Source organism: Ctenocephalides felis, unplaced genomic scaffold, assembly GCF_003426905.1.
Source record: "Ctenocephalides felis isolate EL2017-DRISC unplaced genomic scaffold, ASM342690v1 CF-g0.4_SCAFFOLD_00845, whole genome shotgun sequence".
In the NCBI taxonomy this organism is placed as follows: Eukaryota; Metazoa; Arthropoda; class Insecta; order Siphonaptera; family Pulicidae; genus Ctenocephalides; species Ctenocephalides felis.
In genome coordinates, this window is record NW_020536999.1 from 40594779 (window position 1) to 40619393 (window position 24615).

The window sequence follows — 24615 nt, forward strand, 5'->3', positions numbered from 1 at the left end:
TTCAGTTCATACAAAAATTCAAAACTCGGTAGAATCATTTAGCTAATACTGATATGGCGTCTCCCTACACCTAGCGGCGAGAGTAACAACCAGAAACGCCAATACCAACTTCATAGACACGTTGCGTGTGAAGAACGTCGCAAACTGTCAAGTTGGCGACGGCGCATCGTGCAACACTTGCGTGGGCTCGAGGGATGCAAAAATGCAATCTCATTCTCTTGTGCATCAAGCTTGGAAGAGTGAAATAAAACCTAACCTAAATCACTTATATCTTTATGAGATGCTTTATACTTGTTTTGTTATTATAAATTAAACTTATATACACGTTATTCAGTTCTTTTAATTATAAATATAAATTATATATAGACCCAACATCTATATAATTGGTGACCGCGACTGAGAAAACACGTGGCTGAATTCTGATCTTGATACTACAAGCGAGGTATACTATATCATTAATAATGTCTTCACCCGCAAACACTGAAGCCTCACAAGATCTAAATCGATCGCTCATCGATTTTGACGAAACTCAAGTTCGCACGCCATGTGCGAGCAACTCCAACCAAGTGAACAATGATTTAAAAACGGAACAAATTTACAACGTGGGCAGGCATACAATAACCCCGTTCATGGAAGATGCTCCTGATCTATGGTTCCTGTTGATTGAGACAGAGTTTCTTGGAGATAGGATCAAATCCGACCATGCGAAGTACACGGCGGTATTGCGTGCTCTGGACAGGTCTACTTTACACCTGGTAAGCGATGTGTTGCGAAATCCGCCAACCGAAAATAAATACAACACGTTGAAGAGCATAATCCTAGACCGAGTATCCGAGTCGAGGTCAAAGCAGTAGACAAATTGTTAACAAACGTTGTCCTAGGTGACAAAAAGCCATCCCAGCTACTACGGGAAATGATTGACCTGGCTCGGAGTGAAATCTCGGAGGATATCATCCATAAACTTTGGTTGGACAGACTCCCACAACACATCCGGCCTCTACTGCTTGTATCGAAAAACATTGGGCTACAAGCCATTGGCGAGATGGCAGACAGGCTTGTAGATACTTGTGGACTGCCATCATCGGTGATGGCCACAGCGAGCAGAGCACCTGAACCAAGAAGTGACCGCACCCAAGAAATTCTGCTTGCCATGATGCAGAAACTAAATGCCTTGACGACAGAAGTGGAGAATTTAAAACATAGCAGAGAACATGACGAGAGAAGCAGGACCAGAAGTCACTCCAGGCACAGGAGAGGGAGATCAAAGACGCCGTCCAAATCACAGCTATGCTTTTACCATAGCAGGTTTGGAGAGAAGGCTACCAAATGCATAGAACCCTGTTTGGTTAAGACTCTCCTGAAGCCGGAAAACTAAAGTCACCATCAACACCAGGAGCAAGTAATGATGGTGATATTAATTCTGTCTGTCCAGAGCTCCGACTATGTGTGACAGACAGAAAAACACGGATAAATTTTCTTATAGACTCTGGCTCCGTTCTCTCGATTCTTCCAGCTAGCAAGTTTTGCAACCGGTCGTGCCAAGGAAGAGATTGTTCTGTATGCAGCCAATTCCAGCCGAATATCCACCTATGGAAAGCGGACTCTCGAGCTGGACCTTTCGCTGCGCAGACCCTTCACTTGGCAATTCACAGTAGCAGATGTGGCAACAGCCATAATCGGTGCAGACTTGCTAAGCTACTACAATCTACTAATAGACCTGAAAGGCAAAAGACTAATTGATTCAACGACAGGCTTAGCCTCTGATGGCAAAGTGCTGAAGACCCAGAACATTAACATTTCCACAATTAACCCACACCAACCTTTCAGGAGCTTACTAAACAAATATATAACAATCACTAGAACGCCACAGAGACTAACAATTAAACCATCTCCTTTCGCACACAGGATTACCACAACAGGTCCACCAGTTGCTGCCCGGTTCAGGAAGATTTTTGGCGAAAAAGCATCAGCTGCAAAAGCCGAGATACAAAATCTCCTGAACAGGGGCATTTTGAGACCTTCAAGCAGTCCGTGGGCAAGTCCAATACATATGGTATCAAAAAAGGATGGATCTTATAGACTCTGTGGTGACTATAGAAAACTTAATTCAAGCACGCAACCAGACAAATATCCTCCTCCACTAATCAGTGATGTTTTTACAAACCTGCACAATAAAACAATTTTTTCAAACAATAGATCTTGCAAAAGCGTATCATCAGGTGCCGATGCATGAAGAGGACATACAGAAGACTGCCATCATAACTCCATGGGGATTATATGTACCTCTGCATGCCTTTTGGACTGAAGAATGCCACTCAGACATTCCAGCGCTACATAAACCACATATTCCAAGACATTGACTTTGTGTTTATATATGTGGATGATATTCTGGTTATGTCTGAGAACATGGAGCAACACCATCGCCACCTGCAGATAGTTTTTGAGCGTTTGCAAGAACATTCTCTAACCATCAACACCAACAAATGCGTCCTAGGCAAGTCCCAAGTAGATTTTCTGGGTTATAAGCTCAGTGAGAAAGGCTATTCTCCAGCTACAGACCGGGTGGACAAGATTTTGAACTTCCCACAGCCAACAACAGTTCTGGAACTGCGTAGGTTTCTGGGAATGCTGAATTATTACAGGAAATCAGTCCCAAAAGCAGCAAACTGCAAGCACCGCTGAACAGTTACCTACGTAGTTCAGTCAAGAAGGATAAAACACTGTCATTTTGGAACCCAGAATCTCTGCAAGCCTTTGAGGATGTAAAGAATGCTCTTGCAAACGCCGCTTTACTTCATTATCCAGCTGCTGCAAACAAATATATGTTTAACAGATGCGTCAACAACAGCCATTGGAGCCACTCTGGAGCAGGAAGAAAATGGTGCATGGCACCCTATAGTTTCTACTCCAGAAAGCTCACATCCACGGAACAGAGGTATTCCACATATGATCGCGACTTTTAGGCATCTTTGCGGCCATAAAAATATTTTGAATACCTGCTGGAAGGTAGGCATTCATTATCAAGACAGACCACAAACCCATCACATATGCATTTCAGCAGAGACCTGAAAAGGCGTCAGACAGGCAGCGCCGGCAATTGGAATACTATCCCAGTTCTCTACTGAATTTGTGTATGTGAAAGGGAAGAAAATGTAGTGGCAGATACATTATCAAGAATCAACACTATTGAAATGCCTACCAGACTGTCTGAACAAATATGTATAGAGCAAAGCTTGGATCCAGAAATGCAGGAGCTGCTTTGGGAGAAACTTCTCTTAGATTACACAATTAACATTGGATGGTTTTCCGATCTATTGTATAATGATCAAACTTTGTTAAACCTTATCTCCCACAGAGCCTCCGCAAAACAGCATTCACGTAGTCCATGGTATTTCCATCCAAGCATTAGGACTACATCCAGGGAAGTACGCAGCCGGTATGTATGGCCTGGAATTGGAAAGGATGTTGCTACTTGGACTCGTCAATGCTATCCTGTCAAAAGTCCAAGATCCATAAACATAATCATTTTCAATCCTTTGCACATCCCTATTCTGATGAAAGATTCTCTCATATTCATATTGACATAATTTCCTTACCCAATACTAATGGTTTTCCTTACTGCTTAACAATTATTGACAGATTTACAAGATGGCCGGAAGCCATTCCACTGAGAGACATCACAGCTGAGACAGTCACGCAAGCATTGTTTACGTGCTGGATTTCCAGATTTGGTACACCAACTACAATAACATCAGACCAAGCACGCAGTTTGAGTCATCTTCTTCAAGTCCTTGGCACAGGCAGTTGGTGCAGGAAAGCACGTACGACAGCATACCACCCTCAAGCAAATGGATTGTAGAACGTTGGCACAGAACCCTAAAGCTGCACTGATGTGTTCTTCTGAACTGTGGATCAGACACTACACTACGTACTACTTGGTCTACGGAATTCATTCAAAGGAAGACATCAAGACATCAGCAGCAGAAATGGTTTACGGAACCACATGAGACTTCCGGTGATTTTTTCAATACTTCTAATAACTCACAGAATCCACAGGTCTTTCTAGAGAATCATCGTCGAATCATGTGTGCATTGAAACCAACTCCAACAGCCCATCACAACAAATCCAAGATTTTCATTTGAAAAGATATGGCACATGCACACTGTATTCCTCAGAGCAGACATGTACGAAAGCCTTTGGAACCACCCTTACAGCGGACCCTATGAAATACTACTTGAGCGAGTTTCTGATAGGATTTACAAACTTCGCATTAATGGGGCCGCAAAGAACTTCGCTGTTGAAAGGCTAAAACCAGCATATATAAATAAAACAGATGCAGATTACGAATCACTTTCTCACCACTTTCATAGACATCCCTGGGAGTCATCAAAGGAACCTACAAAGAAAAAGCCAAAAAGAAAGTTGCGTTCAATATTTCAACACACATTTAACCTTATTCTATTCTGACAGATAGCTAACCATAGCTAACCTTCATCTTGGGGGAATGATATGGCGTCTCCCTACACCTAGCGGCGAGAGTAACACCAGAAACGCCAATACCAACTTCATAGACACGTTGCGTGTGAAGAACGTCGCAAACTGTCAAGTTGGCGACGGCGCATCGTGCAACACTTGCGTGGGCTCGAGGGATGCAATAAAATGCAATCTCATTCTCTTGTGCATCAAGCTTGGAAGAGTGAAAATAAAACCTAACCTAAATTCACTTTATATCAGTGAGATGCTTTATACTTGTTTTGTTATTATAAATTAAACTTATATACACGTTATTCAGTTCTTTTAATTATAAATATAAATTATATATAGACCCAACATCTATACTGATTTTGAGATAGGGTCCAAAGGGAAGAAGATAGTATGTTTGTTTGAACGTGCTCCAATTACTGCTTCCAGCCAGCGCCCTGTTATAATGCATTTTTATAAAACTTTCTAAGAAAAGATATTTTGATTTACTGAATTAAATTATTCAGATGCAAAGTAACAATCAATAACATCTATTATTATAGGAATGAAAAGTGTTACTTTGAGAAGGTTATTATATTAATTAGTTGTGAAATCCAATTTTATTCTGCTTCATGACAAAAATAAGTTATTGATGCAATAGACTAATGTAAATTTAATTTATATACAAATGGAGGCTCATCATGGAGGCGTTTTCGTGTAGTTTTATATAACATTGTCGTGCCTCTTGGTAGGCATTTTACTTTACTGAATTAAATTATTCAGATGAAAGCTAACAATTGATAACACGTGCTACGAATTCTAAGCTAACAAACACTCTCAGTTCCGAGAGGAGATAATTATCAAACTGAGTTATGGCCAAAGTTAAAACGCGGTGCATTGAAGTGTACCCGAATATTTTTGGGGCGGACTTCCACACACTTTGGTTTCGCCCCCTTACAGTTGTTAAGACGCGACTTTTGAATTACTCCGGGAATAAGAGAGTTGACTAATCATGCCATGAAATCTGTGTAAGATTATATATACCACGCGAATACAAGTTCAAACTTGGCCGGTTGCGCCGAAGAGTAAAGGGAGTATTATTAATAAGCTGATAATGGAGCTTTATCAAAAGTTGAAGTGGTTCAGAAAACTTCCCGGTTCAGAAATAGATAGTAGAAGGGCTGGTAAATACTTAACTTAACGAAACATTTATTTTATTCATTACCTCACTGGTATTCTTAATATCAACTCAAATTATTTTTATCAATTTAGTTCTAATATATTTTATAGCAAAGTCTGGAAAGTAACGAAAAATTGTAGAAATAACTTTATTTTATACGAAAATTCAAAACTCGATAGAATTATATTAGTGCAACTTTGTTTTATATGTTACTCTTTTTATAATAATATAGCAAAGTTGTGCAATCTCGCTAATATTTACATTGGTCCAAAAACATATTTTGAGGGAACCTCATAAATACTTTTTTTTTAATTTATTTGGCCTTACTCTGAGCATTTAGCCACCTACAACATTTTTATTTATTTACATTCTAATTTTCATTTTCATTTGCAATCTATTTATGTATCCTATTCTATATTCTTCTTAAATTTTCTTCTTATTATTATCTTCAATTCTTACTCTTTTTTAAATTTCTAATTCTATTTAACTTTCAGCTTCATTCCATTTTTTTTTCCTCATGAATACTTTCAGTTATAATCATAATTGCATCTTTTATCTTATATAAATATTTATAGTTGTCCGAATCTAAAACTTTCTAAGACATTTCAAGACAAAATTTTATAAAGAAGCAATTGCCTTAGTAACTGATTATTTTTAACTTTCCAAAGGAGTAGTTAATGTTTTCATCAAGAAGTCCGGTTCGCTAATTTTATGTTTTCTCGACGTTTCAAGACATTCTGAAATGAATGAGACAAAATTTGAAAAAATTATGTGTGTGTTATTAGAAATGGCTTTGAAATTAGCAAGAATGTACATGAACAGCCTACAAAACTTCTATAGTTTTGTAAAAAATGTTACCATTCATTTAAATCATTCAATAATGTTTAGGACTACATACATGATATATGTAATTCTGTCAGTATTTTCTTATATCAGATGCTTATTATTTTACAAAATGATTTATTAAGTGTTTTTAAAGAAAAGGTTTTGACGTTTTTCATGAAATTTAACATTGCGATAATGTTTATGCACTAAACTGTCATACGAAAAGTGGTGTAATTATAATTAATTAAAATTTAGAATAATAGTTTAAGATATTATAAATGTGTTTGAGAGATATCAATTGGAAATCGCAATGTTTTGACTTATTTGAAAGCGAAAACTTGATTTTCGAAATAAACAGTTGAAAATTTTATCTAAATATCTAAATCCTAATTTCGATTGATTAAATTTTACACTTATTGAAATAATTATTACACTTATCGGAAAATTTTTGCAACATATTGCAACTAGAATATTAATCTATATAATTAGATATTTAAGTATAATAAAGAGTGATTAAAGTATCATAATCAGCACTAACCACATTATGTTATTGTTTAGAATTGAAAAATAACCTAGCACCTAAAAAAATTCACCTAGCATAGAATAGCTGATGGTTTTTGTTTTATGTATTTTTGGCTGTTCATATTTATTTTGAGAAATAATTATTGTTCTTTGACTTTATTTTTAACTTTATATGGAAATAATTTATTCATTCTAGAATATGATACAGATACTTTCGTAAACTAATTTTGAATACATACATAGTTGTTAAGATAAATTTGGTATTTGTTGAGATATAATAAGCCTTTGTGTTGATTTAATCATTTTCGATAGGAAGATAGTAATAGCAAGTCTAAACATGCCTACTATTTATAGGCAAACAAAAAAAGCATATAATTTGAAAATTTATTTTCGACTTTTACATGAGGATTTAGAGGCGTTTTCTTCTGATGGATAAACTTTATTATAATTTCTCACTAGCTATTCTACTAATTCCAGAAGATTCAAGTACATAGAGTTGAGGCGTTGAACAGAAGTCTCTGTCGCGAAACGAGATCATAATTCTGGAGTCGCCTCATTGCGCGCCCGAAGTACGAATAATTACATCCGTGCCTAAATACATTCAGAACATCTGGATTTTGTGAAAGTAGAGCAGATCCAGATTGATAGCGTTGGAAATGAGCAAAAACGAACTTGACTGTACTCGGAAATAGCATGTTCACAAAGAATCTACGTCATTTTGACACAATTCGCTAAAGGACAAGGAATTATTACACGTTTAGTACAAATCTAATTTGAAGTTGAAACCAATAATTACTGGAAACAAATACAAAAAATAATATAAAATAGCAATATATAAATCGCTAGCAATACGACGATTCAAAATTTACCCTTGACTTGGCTCAGCAGTAAGGAAAACCTAACACTCAAACTTTTTGTAAAAAATTGTATGAATTATGGACACATGACATGATTTCTGAGAGGTTAATATTAATTATACAGTTATTTTTGAATTGCGAATTCATATTTGTTTTTTTTTCTCGACTTACGAATTCACTTTAATAATTGTTCTGAATCAATGGGTTGTTTGGAAGGCACCCCAACAGTTGTTCTTTCCTATTTCTATTCTAAGAATCACATATTGCCAGAAATGACTATACCTACTTAACGGTATATAACCTATGCGCAATTAATAGTATATTTTTACCTTATTTTTTATACAGCAATGTCCCGAAATTCTATTTTGTTTTTACTTGAAATCATAATTGAGATCTATCATCTCAAGTAAAAAAATATCATACTGTTAGATAGCGAGCTGACGGTGAAGAGAACTAAATCCGGGGGATATGGTTTACTGGGTCGTGTTCTATAGTATAGAACAGGTATAGAATCTATACCATTACATTGGTAGTTTATATTCAATATATGTATGTATCAAGAAAAAAAATAAGGTAGAGCGGGCTTAGAGGGCCGCGGGTAAAAAGGTCCACTGCCGATATCTCAAAAATAATAAAAAATAAAGTTCTGAATTTTTAACAACAAAATTTGAAATGAGAAGGAAAAAGATGCAAAACCAGCCATCACCTTCATTCTTACGCTATCGGTAGATGTTAGTTTTTTATGAGAGCACTGTTTTTATTTTACGAGACTTTAATATAGTTTTTGAGTATAGTTTACCTAATTGTTTTATAAGATGTATTGTACCACTTTTACATGTGGTGGGAAAAAAGAACCATCTGAGTAATAAGAAATAGTAAATAAGAAGTAAAAAGAATCAATTTTACTCTGCTAATGACTATTTTTGACTCAATACCAGATCTATAATATGTGTAGTGTTGTCTCTGTAAACAATGTGCCCATGAAATTTAAATTTTGCGTTGGTTGAATAATATAGCTATTATTTCGTAAAATTTCTTCAAAATTAAAAATAATTCGACCTGTTTGCCCATAGGCTGTCTTATTAGGCCCCGCCTAAGAGGTAAAATGGACCAGGTGGCAAATTTTTGCAAAATAGCAAAACACATAGTAGTACAATGATAAATTAGCTGAGAATTTCATTGAACATAGCTGGATAGTTGTTAGTTTAATAATGTAATATAATTGTATTGCTTTCCACAATATATTTGCCCAAATTGGACCTTTGTGCTCCTTCCTATCATATATAAATGAACGATCTGCACACAGACTGATTGAATGTGTGAAAGCATGACATTTTATTAACTCTTCCATCCTTTGTTTAGATATATATATATATATATATATATATATATATAATATAATATATATATATATATATATATATATATATTCTTCAAAAGTTTATTTACCCCGGTACAATACCTATTCCAAACAATAATACCAGAACCGGATCATGAAAATATTTTATTTATTTCTGACTAGAAATTTCTCGAATTAATTTCTTGTTGGCTCGATTGCGTATTCTTTTGTGTTATCATATAATTCCGCTGCGCGGCGGAGTTTTCTTGCATGAAAGCTAATTTGAAATAAAAGAATTTTAATTAAAAAATCCATTCAATTCATAGCAAACAAAACACAACAATGCAGAGTTTTTGTTTAGGATCACTCTTATTATTTCATTCAAAGTGGACCGAATGTTAAGATAATACAAGGTAGGGAAGAGATTGCCGTATAATGTAATATTCTCAACTCGAGTAAAATTCGACCGTAAAAATAACCATAAGGCGTTTTACATAGTCATTCAGAAAGGTATTTTTATTTAACAAATGTAAATTATTATTAGGCTATGTTTTGTATGCGTCATTCTGAAAATTTGCATTTCTTGGAATCCGAGTCATAATGAATTGATATTTCAAATGTGAGAAATCCTTACAAACATATTTTTACAAAATAAATGTGCCTTCGAAAATCATGCAGAATTTAGTAATCGGGTATTCATATATTGTATAACAAATTCATTATTTTTAATTTCCCGTAGGGTAAGTTATAGTAATGGATCAAAAATCGAAAATGAACATCGTTCCATATTTTCACGTTTTAGAGGTTTCTGAACATTTTGGTATATCTCAGAAAAAATGGATGTGTGTGTGAGTATATCTGGAGACAATTTTTCTTCGACGATTGTGGGCGTTTTGATGAACCGATCTGAAAAATTTAGATTTTGGCGAAGGCAGGTCCAGCCGTTTCGGAGATATGGAGCCAAATGTAAAAAATAGAAGTTTTTGTGAAAACTAAAAATAAACAAGCGATTTGAATGATTTAAAAAACTTTCTGCTTATGTTGGCGAAACGATTGCTTTTGGGAAAAGAATTTTTTTTATTTAATTTTTTTTTAATTTTCAAACAAAAATTTCTTTGAATACTTAAAAATAATTCGGACTTTAGTTCAAAATTTAATATTTCTCGAATATTTCATTAAGGTATGGAAAATCCTAGCAATTTGAATTTGCTTTAAGGCACGATATGATACACCACTAGTTTATATTTATTTATACGTTTCTGCATAGATCAATTACAACTTCACAATTTTTCGTATATATTTTATAGAAATCTTGTTTAGGTTTTATCAATATTAATCTGAATATCCTATCAATAATTATGATTGCTATTTTTAAATTATTTTTGTTATACAAATTTTATTTATATTTTTGCTATTTTTTTTTAAAAATTAAACGAAACATTATGCTTATTATACAGTGCTATTCGTTTCGGATTAATAATCTATTCGTTTCCGAAATCTAATTATTTTATTATTTTATCAAATGGTCAATTATTAATTTTATAATAAAGGAAGTATTTACGTCCGTGCCTCTTTGTTAGAAATCTCCCAACTCATGTCGCTTTTTGAATCATGTAGCCGGTAGTGCTTTTTCACATGAGCTTTGAAGCTTTTGATCGCGAAACGGAAGGCAACTAGTTCTGTCTGCAATATTCCTCGATATTTTTGATAAGTATACTTCAAAACGGATACCGGAAAGGTGAAGGATTTTGAATGTGCATTCTATCTAAATAATGCACAGTAAAGCAGACAAAACTTATAAAAATAGGGAACATATAATAAATAGCTTTAGAAAAGTACTTTGATCATGAAAAAATCATTTGCCAAAAATTATATATTATAGAGATTTTATTACTTATATATTTTAATTATTTTTTACAAAATTTGTAATATACCTCAAATTTTTGATAAATAAACATAAAATTTTGATACTCTGAAACTTTATGGCAGTATGTTTTTAATTGCTCTTTTCATACTTATATAAGTTAATTGAAACAAATACATATATGCAAACAGTATTATATTATGATAGTATAATGATATTCCCAGAATAGATGTATACAATTTGTATCTTTATGTAAAAATCAATGTCAAAAAAAGCAAATTTCCAAATTAAAAAAAAATGATACTCCAAAACGGATACCCATATAGGATTTTGAATGTACCTACATGTAGATGTAACTTCTAAATAATACAAAGCACGAAAAGGTTTATAAAAATTAGGATCACATATTAAGATATAAAGAATATATTCAAAGAAATGATCATGTAAGATATAAAAAAAAATTAAAAAAAAAACTTGAACTCTGCAGGGAGTCTGTTAAATTTGTGAAAGCAAATTCAAGTAGAAAATTTTACGAGTATACAAATGTTATAGTTAATATTTAAAAAATATATTAAATCTTATGTTGGTGGTAAAATATATATATATATATATATATATATTATTCAAATTAATGAAAGCAAAATCATTCCGAAGAAAGTATTCTGGGTTTCAAACTAAGATTTATAATCAGAAACGAATAGCACTATATAATAAGCAAAAAGTTTCGTATAATTTTTGAGGCTCCATACAAATAGTTAAAAATGATTTATTTTACATAAATTCGAGTTTCCAATTTCTCAAAGAAGTAATAAATTGCTTTTATCTCATATTATAAGCTTTTGAACATAATATTGAGCATTCTATACAAACACGGCGTCGATTTCACAAGGCATTGATTTAACACCTGATGTAATTCCACACGACATCGAATTACATTATATAAGGGTTGATATTAGTAGATACATGCCATTTAATCAAATCTAGAAATTGTACGATTTGATTAAGGATTTAGTATCAAAACATTACTAATACAATTCTTGTACTGTCTCAATGATATAAAATGGAAATGTATGAAAATCTTAAATATGAAATTATCTATAAATTATCTATAAATTTTCTTCCGAAAGGTAAGCTTCTAATAATTAATAATCTATTAATTAAGCGTTAATAATATTTGTAATCAATTAAGCTAATAAATAATTACATCTTGTAAATAATCTTACTAATAGATTTGTTAACCTAATTACTTAATATAATTTTCCTGAAGAAGTTTGTTTTAGCCAGAATATCCCATTTGGTAATATTATTTTTTGGCGTTTCGAGTCATTCTGAATCGTTCGACACCAAAATGCGAAAAAGTGGAAAATGATTGGAATAATTGACTTCGTTAAAAACTCATAATACCATATTCATAATTTTATATAGTATTTACTAGAGCTCAATTTTCTTGATTAAGTTAATTATTTACATATAGGAAAGTTTCAGCAACTATATTTAAAAAAAAATGCTACTCACACCTCGTTCAGTTTTAGAAATTATTAACTTCCCGTAGGGTAAGTTATTGTAATGGGCCGAAAATCGAAATTGAAAATTTTTACATTTCTCGGCGTTTTGAAGGTTTCTGAACATTTTGGCATACCTCAGAAAAAATGGATATCCAGTCACGTTTTCGGGCGCACGGATCAACCGATTTGAATGGTTCAAAAAACCAATGGTTGTTTCAACTTTTTTCTTTCAAAAAAAATTTTTTTTGTATATCGAAAATAATTCAGATTTTATTTTTAATTCTGACTATAGTTCTAATATATTTTAAACAAATGATTTCAACTTTGCAATTCATTTTATATAATTCTTATAAATATATTAGTCAATGTTACAATATTTATTTATAATAATCTATTTTTTGAACATTTCTTCACGGGAAGTTCCAGCAATTTGCCTTCTGGCGCGATGCCATACACCCCACTAGTTTTATATTAGATTTGATTCGTTCTGAACAAAATATTTTTTGTTTAATTCTAGTCATTTTCAGTTATTTTTTTGTAAATTATTTAATTTTTAATCAAACTTATAAATTAAAAAGATTACAAATATTTGAAAATATTGAATAACTTTTTTATTAAATTAATTAGATATGATAATTAGAAATTATTGATTATCAACAATACAAAAGTAAAATTGTTAAATTGTGGTTTCAAACTTAAATGGAGTTTAAATCATTGCAATTAATAACTAAGAAATCAAAATTATATTAATTCTTGCATATAGTATTGATCATAGCATATTGATTTAAATTGAAAAACTTGCTTACGATTTTGTGATTTTTTGCTAGCTACAATACTTATTTCATGGTATTTGTAAAATATACCAAATAAATAAAAACACTATTTAAAAATTGTTTTATATACTTTTGATAACGATTATTTTATTACAATTTTGTTATACGATAGAAACTGTATATTTTGTATTATGAACTTTAAAATTTATGCGTTGTTTCAGCCTGTGATAAAACTATTTGATATGCCCAAATTTTTTGTAATTAGATTGTTGTTAATAACGACTATTCTAGTAACAATTTTATTATGCATTAGTGTGTTATTGATTACAAAATTTAAAACTTTAGCGTTATTCAGCATGTGTTAAAAAGTATCTGAAATGCATAAACAGTATTCTATAGCGAATAAATTATCTGTAACATGTACCTATAATTAAATTAGTTTTGGTATTATCATTATCAAAATTATATTTCAATTTACTGTGTGTTGGACAATTCAATTCTATGAAGTCAAAACATAATCTATCAAGTTTAATCTAAATGCGGTATATACAATGTCACTGCCTTCTCTGCACATATGACAGAGAATTACTCAACATGATGAATGATCTAATTAAAAGCTTGTCACATATCAATGAAGTTTTATAATCGATTTTGTAATGTGAAATATGAAGAATACTACGACATCAGGAGGGTGTTCTTATGATTGTGGGAATTTTCCTACATGGTTTGAAAGTTATTATGCGGAAGTGCTTCGTAATATATTATGTTATATATATATATATATATATATATATATATATATATGAAGTATTTTTCCACACCCTCAATTTTTTAAAAGGATTTGTTTCCATTTAGTGCGATTGCGAAAATATATTTAATTCACAATATTTCTGTCCTAGTTGCCTTTTTTATTATATGAAATACATTTAAATAAAATTTAAATACATATAAAATTTTAAATCATTTTATTTGCGCAATTATTTTAATCTTTTTGGTAGGGTAGCGGGGCATAAAGGTCTTATTTGACTTTCAGTAATTATACTATCTAAGCCAAATGAACTACATCACAACACATATAACACGCAAAATATTAAATTAAATTAGTGTCAATTAAAGAAATAAGTTTTTTAGCTATTTTTCTGAAATTTGTCATATGTCAATTTTTACCCTATAGAATCAAAAGGCACAGTCAGGGGGCAAACACATCCAATGTCTTATTTTTAATTTTAAAAAGATTTAACGAAATAATAGCTATATTATTTTACCAATGCAAAATCCTAATTTTATTTGGGTTCAAAATTTAAGTTGGGATAACTACTATTGTTTACATCTTTGCCAGTTTAAAGGTTTAGTTGGTTCTTTTTATCTAATTGACTAAGGTATACTTTAAAATTATATTAGAGTCTCTTAAACTAAACAACAGTGCTCACAACCAAAAAAAACTATCAGACAATGCCATTTATCTCCTGACAGCGACGTCATAAGATTCAATGCAATGGCTGGTTATACACCTTTTTCTCTCTACTTTTAAATATTGTTGTTAAATGTTAAATAACAATCCTAACCTTTTGTTCTTGAGATATCTGTTTACCCGCGGACCTTTGAGGTCTGCCCTATTATGTAGAATTTTAAATATAGTTTATTTTCTTCTAGAGTGACTAAGAAATGTTAACAGATTGCGTGAGAATTATGAATAAACTATGTTTGTAATTCACATATTAATTTTGTGAGGTCCTAAATCTTATTATAACAGACATTACTTTGAACTTTGAATTAATTTCTTAGTACTAAATTCAAAATTTTATATTAGTTTTTTGCACTACTTCGTCTTCTTTTTAATTTTCTGTTCGTTTAGAGTTATGCTCGTTTGATCCTACTGTTCATGATTTTAGCAAATCGATATTGTAACTATTGTTATCTAATTTATAATTACATTTTATGTTTACATTAAAATATAATAACCAAGATTAGTTGTAGAGATTTGAATAATCATTTATTTTATTTTTTTAACCCGATTTTGGACATAAAAATATTAATCATTTCATATCTTTTAGTTTTTTTATCTAAAACTTAAAAACATAAAAAATTAATCGTTTCATATTTTAGGCCTGGAAGGTTTCTACTATATAATTCAGATGGATTTAAGTCAAACCGCAATATAGAAAACCTGTGAAAGCAATTTCTGAATTTAATCATAATCGTTATCATAAATGAAATGAATTTAATCATATTATTATTTTTTTAAAAACGATAAACATTTCTGAAAAAAATTTACTTCGAAAGAATTAGATTTTTGAGAAACTAGGATTTTGACTTAAAATTACTATTTTTGAAAAAACAATTTTAAAAAAAAATAATGTTTTCTTTATTTTGACATATTTTGGTAATTCTGAATTTTTTTTCAAAGCAATCGTACTGCTTTAACTGCATAGAGACAAAATGTCAAAGCGCGTAAGCGCCGCGTTGCCGTCTAACGAATAAACATTGGTACGGAACCCATCGGAATGCGAACAAAATTTATACTTATTGTTAAAATCTCTATAAAATACCTGATAATTTGATGTGCATATGTGTAATGATCATTTTGACAGCCAAATGGCATTTTGTTTTACTTTTTTCTTTAGATCTCTGAAACCGCTAGACCTGCCTTTATGAAAATCAATTCTTCATCTTGTCAATACAAGTTAAATGTTTTTTGAATTATTAAAATCGGACGCTCCGTTCTCTTAAAAACTGAGTTACCGTTTTTGGCACTTTTCGCCCCGTATCTCCGGAAAGGCTAGACCTGCCTTTGCCAAAAACTAATCAGCACGTCTCCTTATCAATATGAATCGAATGTTTTTTGAATTATTTAAATCGGTTGATCGGTGTTCCCAAAATCGTCGACGAAAATTTGTATCCGCACACACACACAAACACACACACATACATCCATTTTTTCTAAGGTATGCCAAAATGTTCAGAAACCTTTGAAACGTAAAGTTATATAAAAAATTTCATTTTCGATTTTTTTTGCGATTACTATAACTTGCCCTACGGGAAGTTAAAAATTATATTCATATTCACAAAATATTATGTAAAATGGTGTATATGTGGTTATACATATATATTTGCCTTAAAAATCTGCAACTCCAAGATAAGATTATTCAAAGTTTTACTCTATGATGGCTCCAAACTCTAGAACTACAAGTTTCTGTTTTTATAGACACTATTAGCACTTCACAATAAATCACTATTCTTAAACACTTAATTTTGTAATAATCAAAACACAAATTTGATATAAACTGGTATAAAATCCTTGTTAAAAATTATGCTATCCTGTATTTATCACTCTATTTAATTTTAGTAAATCATTTCTATAAAATGTTTGTGATTTTAATAGCAAACCTAGTGCGTATTATACATTTATTTTACTAGCAGATTATCGTTAATTAAATAATTTATTCCAATTGTTAATTAATATTCATCCCAATAAATAACGTTTATAATTTATTTCCTATATTTATCATATTAGTTTCTGGGTAAAGATTTATTTATAATTGCAAATAGTTATTGCAGATGAATTATTATACAGCAATTAACACTTTTATTACAACTAGCATGTTTATAGTTTATTAGGAGTTGAACTATAATTATAAATTAATTTATAAAACAAATAACTATGTTGATGTAACTATCAAAATCAGATCAATTATTCTCAAGTTTATCTTATGGTTTAAATATTCTTAAAAAATCCCTTTAGAAAGTCCATAAGCTGTAATGTTTATAATGTCAGCACATAAAATTTATTATCACTTAAAAAAAACGTTTTTTTTAATTCATACTCAACAACACATCAACGTTTTTATTTGAATCTAATCATTTTCTGTTAACACCAAATCGCGACTGATTATTTGCCCAAAATTGGTGGTTGATATTCGCGGTAGGCGGGAAACATGCGTGATTTATCGCGGCTGAAAAAACGCCAGCCTTATACACTTCACGAGGTTCGCCCGGTGACTGGTCCGGCGTGGCGCATCGGAAACCCAGCGCGCAGGAATCGAGGGCCGCGATCCACTCGCGGGCTGAACCGTGACACAGTGCCGATATCTGTACGGCTCGAGGTGGAAGCTTAGAGAGTTTATTCCCTTACCGACGATGTGTCCATGATGTATGGGGTTGGTGGAAGGTTTTATAGTTAAAACTTTATAACTAGTGGGGCGCATGGCATCGCGCCTTAAGGCAAATTGCAGAAACTTCCCGTATCAAAAACTATTTTTTACGGATGAAGCGATTTGAATAATTCAAAAAAACATTCGATACGTATTGATAAGGAGACGAGATCCCTTACCGACAATGTGTTCATGATGTTTGGGTTTGGTGGAAGGTTTTATAGTTAAAACTTTATAACTAGAGGGGCGCATGGCATCATGCGTTAAGGCAAATTGCTGGAACTTCCCGTATCAAAAACTATTTTTTACGGATGAAGCGATTTGAATAATTCAAAAAAACATTCGATTTGTATTGATAAGGAGACGAGATCCCTTACCGACGATGTGTCCATAATGTTTGGGGTTGGTGGAAGGTTTTATAGTTAAAACTTTATAACTAGTGGGGCGCATGGCATCGCGCCTTAAGGCAAATTGCAGAAACTTCCCGTATCAAAAACTATTTTTTACGGATGAAGCGATTTGAATAATTCAAAAAAACATTCGATACGTATTGATAAGGAGACGAGATCCCTTACCGACAATGTGTTCATGATGTTTGGGTTTGGTGGAAGGTTTTATAGTTAAAACTTTATAACTAGTGGGGCGCATGGCATCGTGCCTTAAGGCAAATTGCTGGAACTTCCTGTATCAAAAACTATTTTTTACTGATGAAGCGATTTGAATAATTCAAAAAAACATTCGATACGTATTGATAAGGAGACGAGAGCCCTTACCGACGATGTGTCCATGATGTTTGGGTTTGGTGGAAGGTTTTATAGTTAAAACTTTATAACTAGTGGGGCGCATGGCATCATGCCTTAAGGCAAATTGCTGGAACTTCCCGTATCAAAAACTATTTTTTACTGATGAAGCGATTTGAATAATTCAAAAAAACATTCGATACGTATTGATAAGGAGACGAGATCCCTTGCCGACGATGTGTCCATGATGTTTGGAGTTGGTGGAAGATTTTATAGTTAAAACTTTATAACTAGTGGGGCGCATGGCATAGTGCCTTAAGGAAAATTGCTGGTACTTCCCGTACCATTTTTTTTTTACAGATTAATATTTTTGAAAAAAATTCACTCTGAAAAATTAGATTTTTGAGACACTATAAATTTTTGACAAAAATTTACTTTTTATTGAAAAAAAGACTTTTTGAAAAAAAGTGTATGTTGAAATATTTTGGAAATTCTGAACTTTTTTCAAAGCAATCGCACTGCTTTAACTGCATAGAGACGAAATATCGAAACGCGTAAGCGCCGCGCCGCCGTCTAGCAGATAAGCATTGGTACGGAACCCATGGCAATGTAAACAAAAATGCTTATTGTTAAAATCTTTATAAAATATCTGATAATTTGATGAGCATATGTGTAATGATCATTTTTGACCGCCAGATGGCATTTTTTTTTACTTTTTTTACTAGATCTCCGAAACTGCTAGACCTGCCTTCATGAAAATTTGATCAGTTCATCTTGTCAATACAAGTGAAATGTTTTTTGAATGATTCAAATCGGACGCTCCGTTCTCTTAAAAACTGAGTTAGCGTTTTTGGCACTTTTTGCCCCATATCTTCGGAACGGCTAGACCTGCCTTCGCCAAAAACTAATCAGCACGTCTCCTTATCAATACGAATCGAATGGTTTTTGAATGATTCAAATCGCTTCATCCGTGTTCCTGAAATCGTCGACGAAAATTTGTATCCGAACACACATGCACACGCACACACATACACATACACATGAACACACACACACACACATACATACATACATTTTTTCTAAGGTATGCCAAAATATTCAAAAACCTCTGAAACGTAAAGATATATAAGAATTTTAATTTTTGATTTTTTTGCGATTACTATAACTTACCCTATGGGAAGTTAATACCCTACGAGAAGTTAACTAGTTGTAAGCAGCATTTTGCCTTAAAGCAAGTTGCATGAACTGCCCGAAATGTAGGGTAGTGCAGGGTTCATCACCGTTATTTCAAAAATACGTAAAGTTAAATTTTTAAAGATAGAGATGAAAAAGATCTATAAACAGCCATTACCTTGATTCTTACATCCATATCAGGAGATAGATGGCAATGTTGGAAAATCCATAACAAAAGTATTAACTTACGTTATTTGATTCGGTTGTGCGCGCTGTTGTTTAGTTTACGAGACCTTAATATGTTTTTTAAGTATACGTTATCTAATTGTTTTATAAGATGTATGGTTAATTTTAAGTTAGATTCAACAGTTTTTTATAAAAGCTTACACGTGGACGGGGTAAAAAGGATCAACTGAACATTTACTCTGAAAAAGGTGTAACAAAGAAATTGTAAATAAAAAATAAACTATTGGTGTATGGCATCGTGACTTAAGGCAAATTGTTGGAACTTTTTTAACTTTGAAAAAGTTAGATTTTTAAGAAATTTAAATTTAAAAAAAAAAGACTTTTTGAAAAAAAGACCTTGAAAAAAAATGATTTTTTTAATATTCTGAAATATTTTGGAAATATTGAACTTTTTTTCAAACCAGTCGCGCTAAATATTGAAAAAATCGAAACGCGTAAGCGCCACGACGAAGTCTAACGGACAAACGATGTTACGAAACCCTTAGAAATGAAAAAAAATATACTTATTATTAAAATCTCTATCAAATATCTGATGATTTGACGTCTAATGATCATTTTTGACCGCCAAATGCCATTTTTTACTTTTTTCAATAGATCTCCGAAACCGCGAGACCTGCCTTTCCAAAAATTTAGTTTTTTATATTGTCGATACAAGTGAAATGTTTTTGAATTATTAAAATTGGACGCTCCGTTCTCTTAAAAATTGAGTTGCCGTTTTTAGCACTTTTTGCCAAAAACTTTTTTTTATTGTTTATTTGTTTACTTTGTATACACGTACATCACGTATATACATTTACAGGTAAAAAAGTAGCCTACCCATAAAAAGTGAATTTTGCAATAACGTAGCTACTATTTCATAAAATCCATTTGAAATTCAAAATAAAACTTTAGGCCTGTTAGCCCCTGGCCGTTTCATTTTACCACGCTTATGGGGTAAAAACAGGTAACAAATTTTTGAAGAACAGCAAAAAAACACATTTCTACAATAATGAATTAGTTGCAAATAATTATTACAATATTCACACATACACACACACACACATATATATATATATATATATATATATATTTATTTATTTATTTATTTATTTATTTAACGCCCTTGCAATATGGAACTTATATCACTTATATTAGGAACTGACATCTGTAGCAGTTCTATAGTTAATATTATAACATAAATATTACATTTATAATATAAACATTGAAATATGTTTTAAGTATTTATTGCACTAATGCGCTATTTTAATACTTATCATTAAAATTTAGTTTTATATGGGCATCCAATATTGAACTTAACATTTCGCAAGTTTAAACTTCACTATCTTCGATTTGAAATCGAAAATTATCGATTGTTGATTATTTTTTAATTATAAATGCATGTTTGTGTTGAAATTGATACAAAATTCAACAAAACAAGTTTTTATTTTACAAATCAAATCAACCGCCAAAAAGTTGTCTTTCATGCATTTGCTTTCCATCTATTTGAATGTGACATTTGCGTTTCTATGGCGGCAAGTTTATAAGAACACGTTTTGCGTTGAGTTTCAAATTTGTGCTTATTTTTAATATTCTGCATTAATGCTCTAAATGTATGGTTATAAAACTCGTTAATTATGTCTTAGTAGTTTAGTATTTAAATACTATTTATGTAAATTCATGTATTAATTTTGATTATTTTCAGAGATCTTAGATAATGGATTCGAGTGATTGGCAACATGTCATTGTTACTCATATGGTAAACCCTTATGGAATATGGGTTGCTAATTTATCAGAATATAATACAGTAGATTCTACGAATGTATTACTAGATGTTCATTTATTCTTAGAAAAAGAGTATATGGAAAAAAAGAATAGTATTGATAGTACAAAATATCAAATCGGACAGGTATTACATTACGGATCTGTGTATTTATGAATGTCTATATAGTTTATTATCTTTGTAGGTGATGCAAATCATTTGCTTAAAATAAATACTCAGATAATATTACTTTTGCAGTTTATATAAATACAAAACTACACTTTTTTTGAAATGATATCATTTCTCCTAAATTTTGACTGCACTTAACGCAGTTTTAATAAACTTCTTGTATACTGCTAAATACAAATACAGTAATTAATAATTTCAAACAAAAATGCATAATTCAACATTACATTTCTTGAATCCGAAAGATATATAAATCACACTTTGCACCATCCTCGTCATTGTGCATCGTTTCCTTGCATTCCATCATTTAGCAGTACATTTCTCTAATTTGAAAGTTAAATAAATCACATAAACTAATTCAGTTCTTAAACTTATTCAGTCTTCTTTATTGTGCATTTTTTATTTGAGTTTTTGTATATTCTGTGCTTTGTGCAAATCCAACAAAACTTACAACTTGTTAATCATAATATTATGATTATATTTAGTTTATTCTTTAATTAGCTTGATTAGTATTATTCTAATCTAGTTTGATATTAATTGTTATTTCCAGGTTATTGGTGTTTACTATTCTTCCATGAAAGTATGGGCTCGGGGTATCATAGACGATATGTATGGTGATAATTCAATGCTGATTTGGTTGACTGATTTTGGGTTTGCCTCCACCTAATATTTATTTCCTATACTAATGTACAGTTTATATATATTTGTTTTCTTCCCAGGTACCACTTATATAAAGTTACATTACCTGAATTAGTTATGCCACTCAGTACTGAAGGTTGCAATATAGCACCAATTATGATACATAAATTAGGAGTTTATGGTCTTTTGCCTGCACAGTTTGTAAGGCTTTTATGAGTATGCATTTTATATTCAGTTTTTAAGACAATTTTTATATTACTAGGTACCTGATGTTACATTTTCTTCATATGAAATTAAACCATGCAAATATTGGCTTCCAGGAGCAGTAAAAGTTATCGAAGATCATTTTAAAAAAAGTAATGGTTTGAAGTTCCTTAAAAAATGTGATATAACTCATTCTGATGGTATGATACAGGTAATTTTTATTTGCTTAATTATTCTTTCGTGTTTAATATTAGAATGGAACTAAACATGAATGATCACAATGTTTCTTCTTTAATACTTCCACATTTTAATTTTGCAACTTTCAAATTTTTTCACTCTTTTTCTCAGCTAATTTATGAATAATATTTTTTTTTTAGGTTATGAATTATTTTAGTAAAATAATGTTCTATCAATAGCATCATTAAGTAGACATCAATTAAGTAGACTCAAAAATAATTATTATACAGATTTACTCATTATATTAAGTTTAATAAATATTATATATATATATATATATATATATATATATATATGTGTGTGTGTGTGTGTGTTATGTTTTTATATAATACTTACAGCACTTTGGTAGAATTGTGATAATTTTGAATGGACAAGACGTAGATATTTGTGAAATTCTTGTTCGACACAAACTAGCAATTTATGATGAAAAGCTTTTTATGGAAGGTCAGTTATTAATGCTGTATATACTTAATAAAAACCTTTATAAATAAAAAAAATTATTATAGGTTTCACTTCTTTAAAAAATGTTTTAAGAATCGATAGACTTATTCCTCATAATGAAAAACATCTCGATATTGGGAATAGAATGTTGAGGTATGATAATTTACATGAATCTAATCATTTGAATTTTATCATGGATTGGACAAAAAATGCAGCCAAAGCTGCAAAGAAACATTTAATGGCTCCTGTAGAGGATGTGATCTTGTGAATATATGTAGCGTGGCATATAATGGACTGTTGTACTTAAAGAAAAAAGAAGTTTATGCTTAAATACTTGTTATTTAAAATGTTTATTTTCATATGAATTAAAAATATTTACGTATAATATCATGTTATCTTTAAATATATTTTGTATAAAATCCTTTAATAAAGAAAATAATTTGAAAGCAACACTTTTAGATTCCAATAAAAATCTTTAATTACAGTATAAAACATGGGCAGAGATAAATAAGCATAAACACGGATTTGTTAGATTCAACTTCATAAATAATATTTCAAATCTATTTTTACCTAGTTTTTAAACAAATAATATTGGTGTTGAAAAGAAATAAAAGAATAAAACACGAACAAAAATAAACTTACTTAATTATTTATAATTTATTTTATTATTTATTTTGAGCAAAATTACTTATATTTTTCATTATGAGAAAAACTCTTTAGAGAATAAGTTAAACCTAAAATAATTCATTTCTTTTATGAAGGTTATTGATGTTTTAATTAAATTTAGATCTTAAATCTCTAATTTATTCATTACATTTATTTATTAAGCAAATAATGTCTAGTTGATCAGATATAGTAAACAGTTAAATATCCATTGGCCTAAATCAATGTGATAAAACATAAACTTCTCCTTCGGGAAGTTAATAAATTAACTAATTTAATTATTTCTTTTTATTATTTATAAATATTTCTTCTAATTAATTTAAGGAATTCAATCAATACTTTTAAATAATCAATTGAATACTATTTGTAATAGCAAGAAACGGAAATTAAAAAGCATATAAAATAATATTTTCGAATATTAACAATTTCCTGTCTTATCTACATGAAGAAATTCGTAGCAAAATTAAACATTTGTTTATATTATGGATAATGCATCAAAAACAGCATATTAATTAAAAGAATAGAATCAATGTTTTTTTTATTTCGATGTTAATTAAAACGCATTCCCTTCTTAGTTTCGTTAAATGAGAGCTGGTGTGCTAGATTTTATTTTTTATAATCATATGATTTGATTTATAATTAGTGCTATTTCAATGCTAATGCATAATTAAGCTTGTGAGCATTAAGTGTTTCGATTTTATATTTACTTTTGAAACAAATTTTATTTGTACAATTTAATTAGCCTATTAACCGTGATAGACGAGTATACTCGTCGTGGAGAAGTGGCAAAATTTTATGCATTGAGTAGTATACGTCATGCGTATAAATAAGAAGCCACTAGCTATTTAAATTGCAACTTTTGATAAAAAC

The 24615-nt window shown here is 30.9% G+C and overlaps 1 protein-coding gene across 1 annotated transcript; it reads left to right on the top strand.

Moving 5' to 3' along the window:
* The first annotated feature begins 21151 nt into the window (after positions 1-21151).
* On the top strand, positions 21152-23504 carry LOC113363836. The gene is made up of 7 exons (XM_026606313.1): positions 21152-21226; positions 21319-21522; positions 22112-22212; positions 22281-22401; positions 22463-22615; positions 22980-23085; positions 23148-23504. Exons 2-7 carry the CDS (start codon positions 21331-21333, stop codon positions 23348-23350), a joined length of 876 nt encoding a protein of 291 aa, XP_026462098.1. The 5' UTR covers positions 21152-21226; positions 21319-21330; the 3' UTR covers positions 23351-23504.
* Positions 23505-24615: the final 1111 nt, after the last annotated feature.

Excerpts from the sequence above, each read along its gene's own strand:
- LOC113363836 (XM_026606313.1), top strand. The coding sequence starts at position 21,331 with ATGGATTCGAGTGATTGGCAACATGTCATTGTTACTCATATGGTAAAC. Across the intron at positions 21,523-22,111 it reads CAAAATATCAAATCGGACAG|GTTATTGGTGTTTACTATTC; the intron begins GTATTACATTAC and ends TGTTATTTCCAG. Across the intron at positions 23,086-23,147 it reads TGAAAAGCTTTTTATGGAAG|GTTTCACTTCTTTAAAAAAT; the intron begins GTCAGTTATTAA and ends AAATTATTATAG.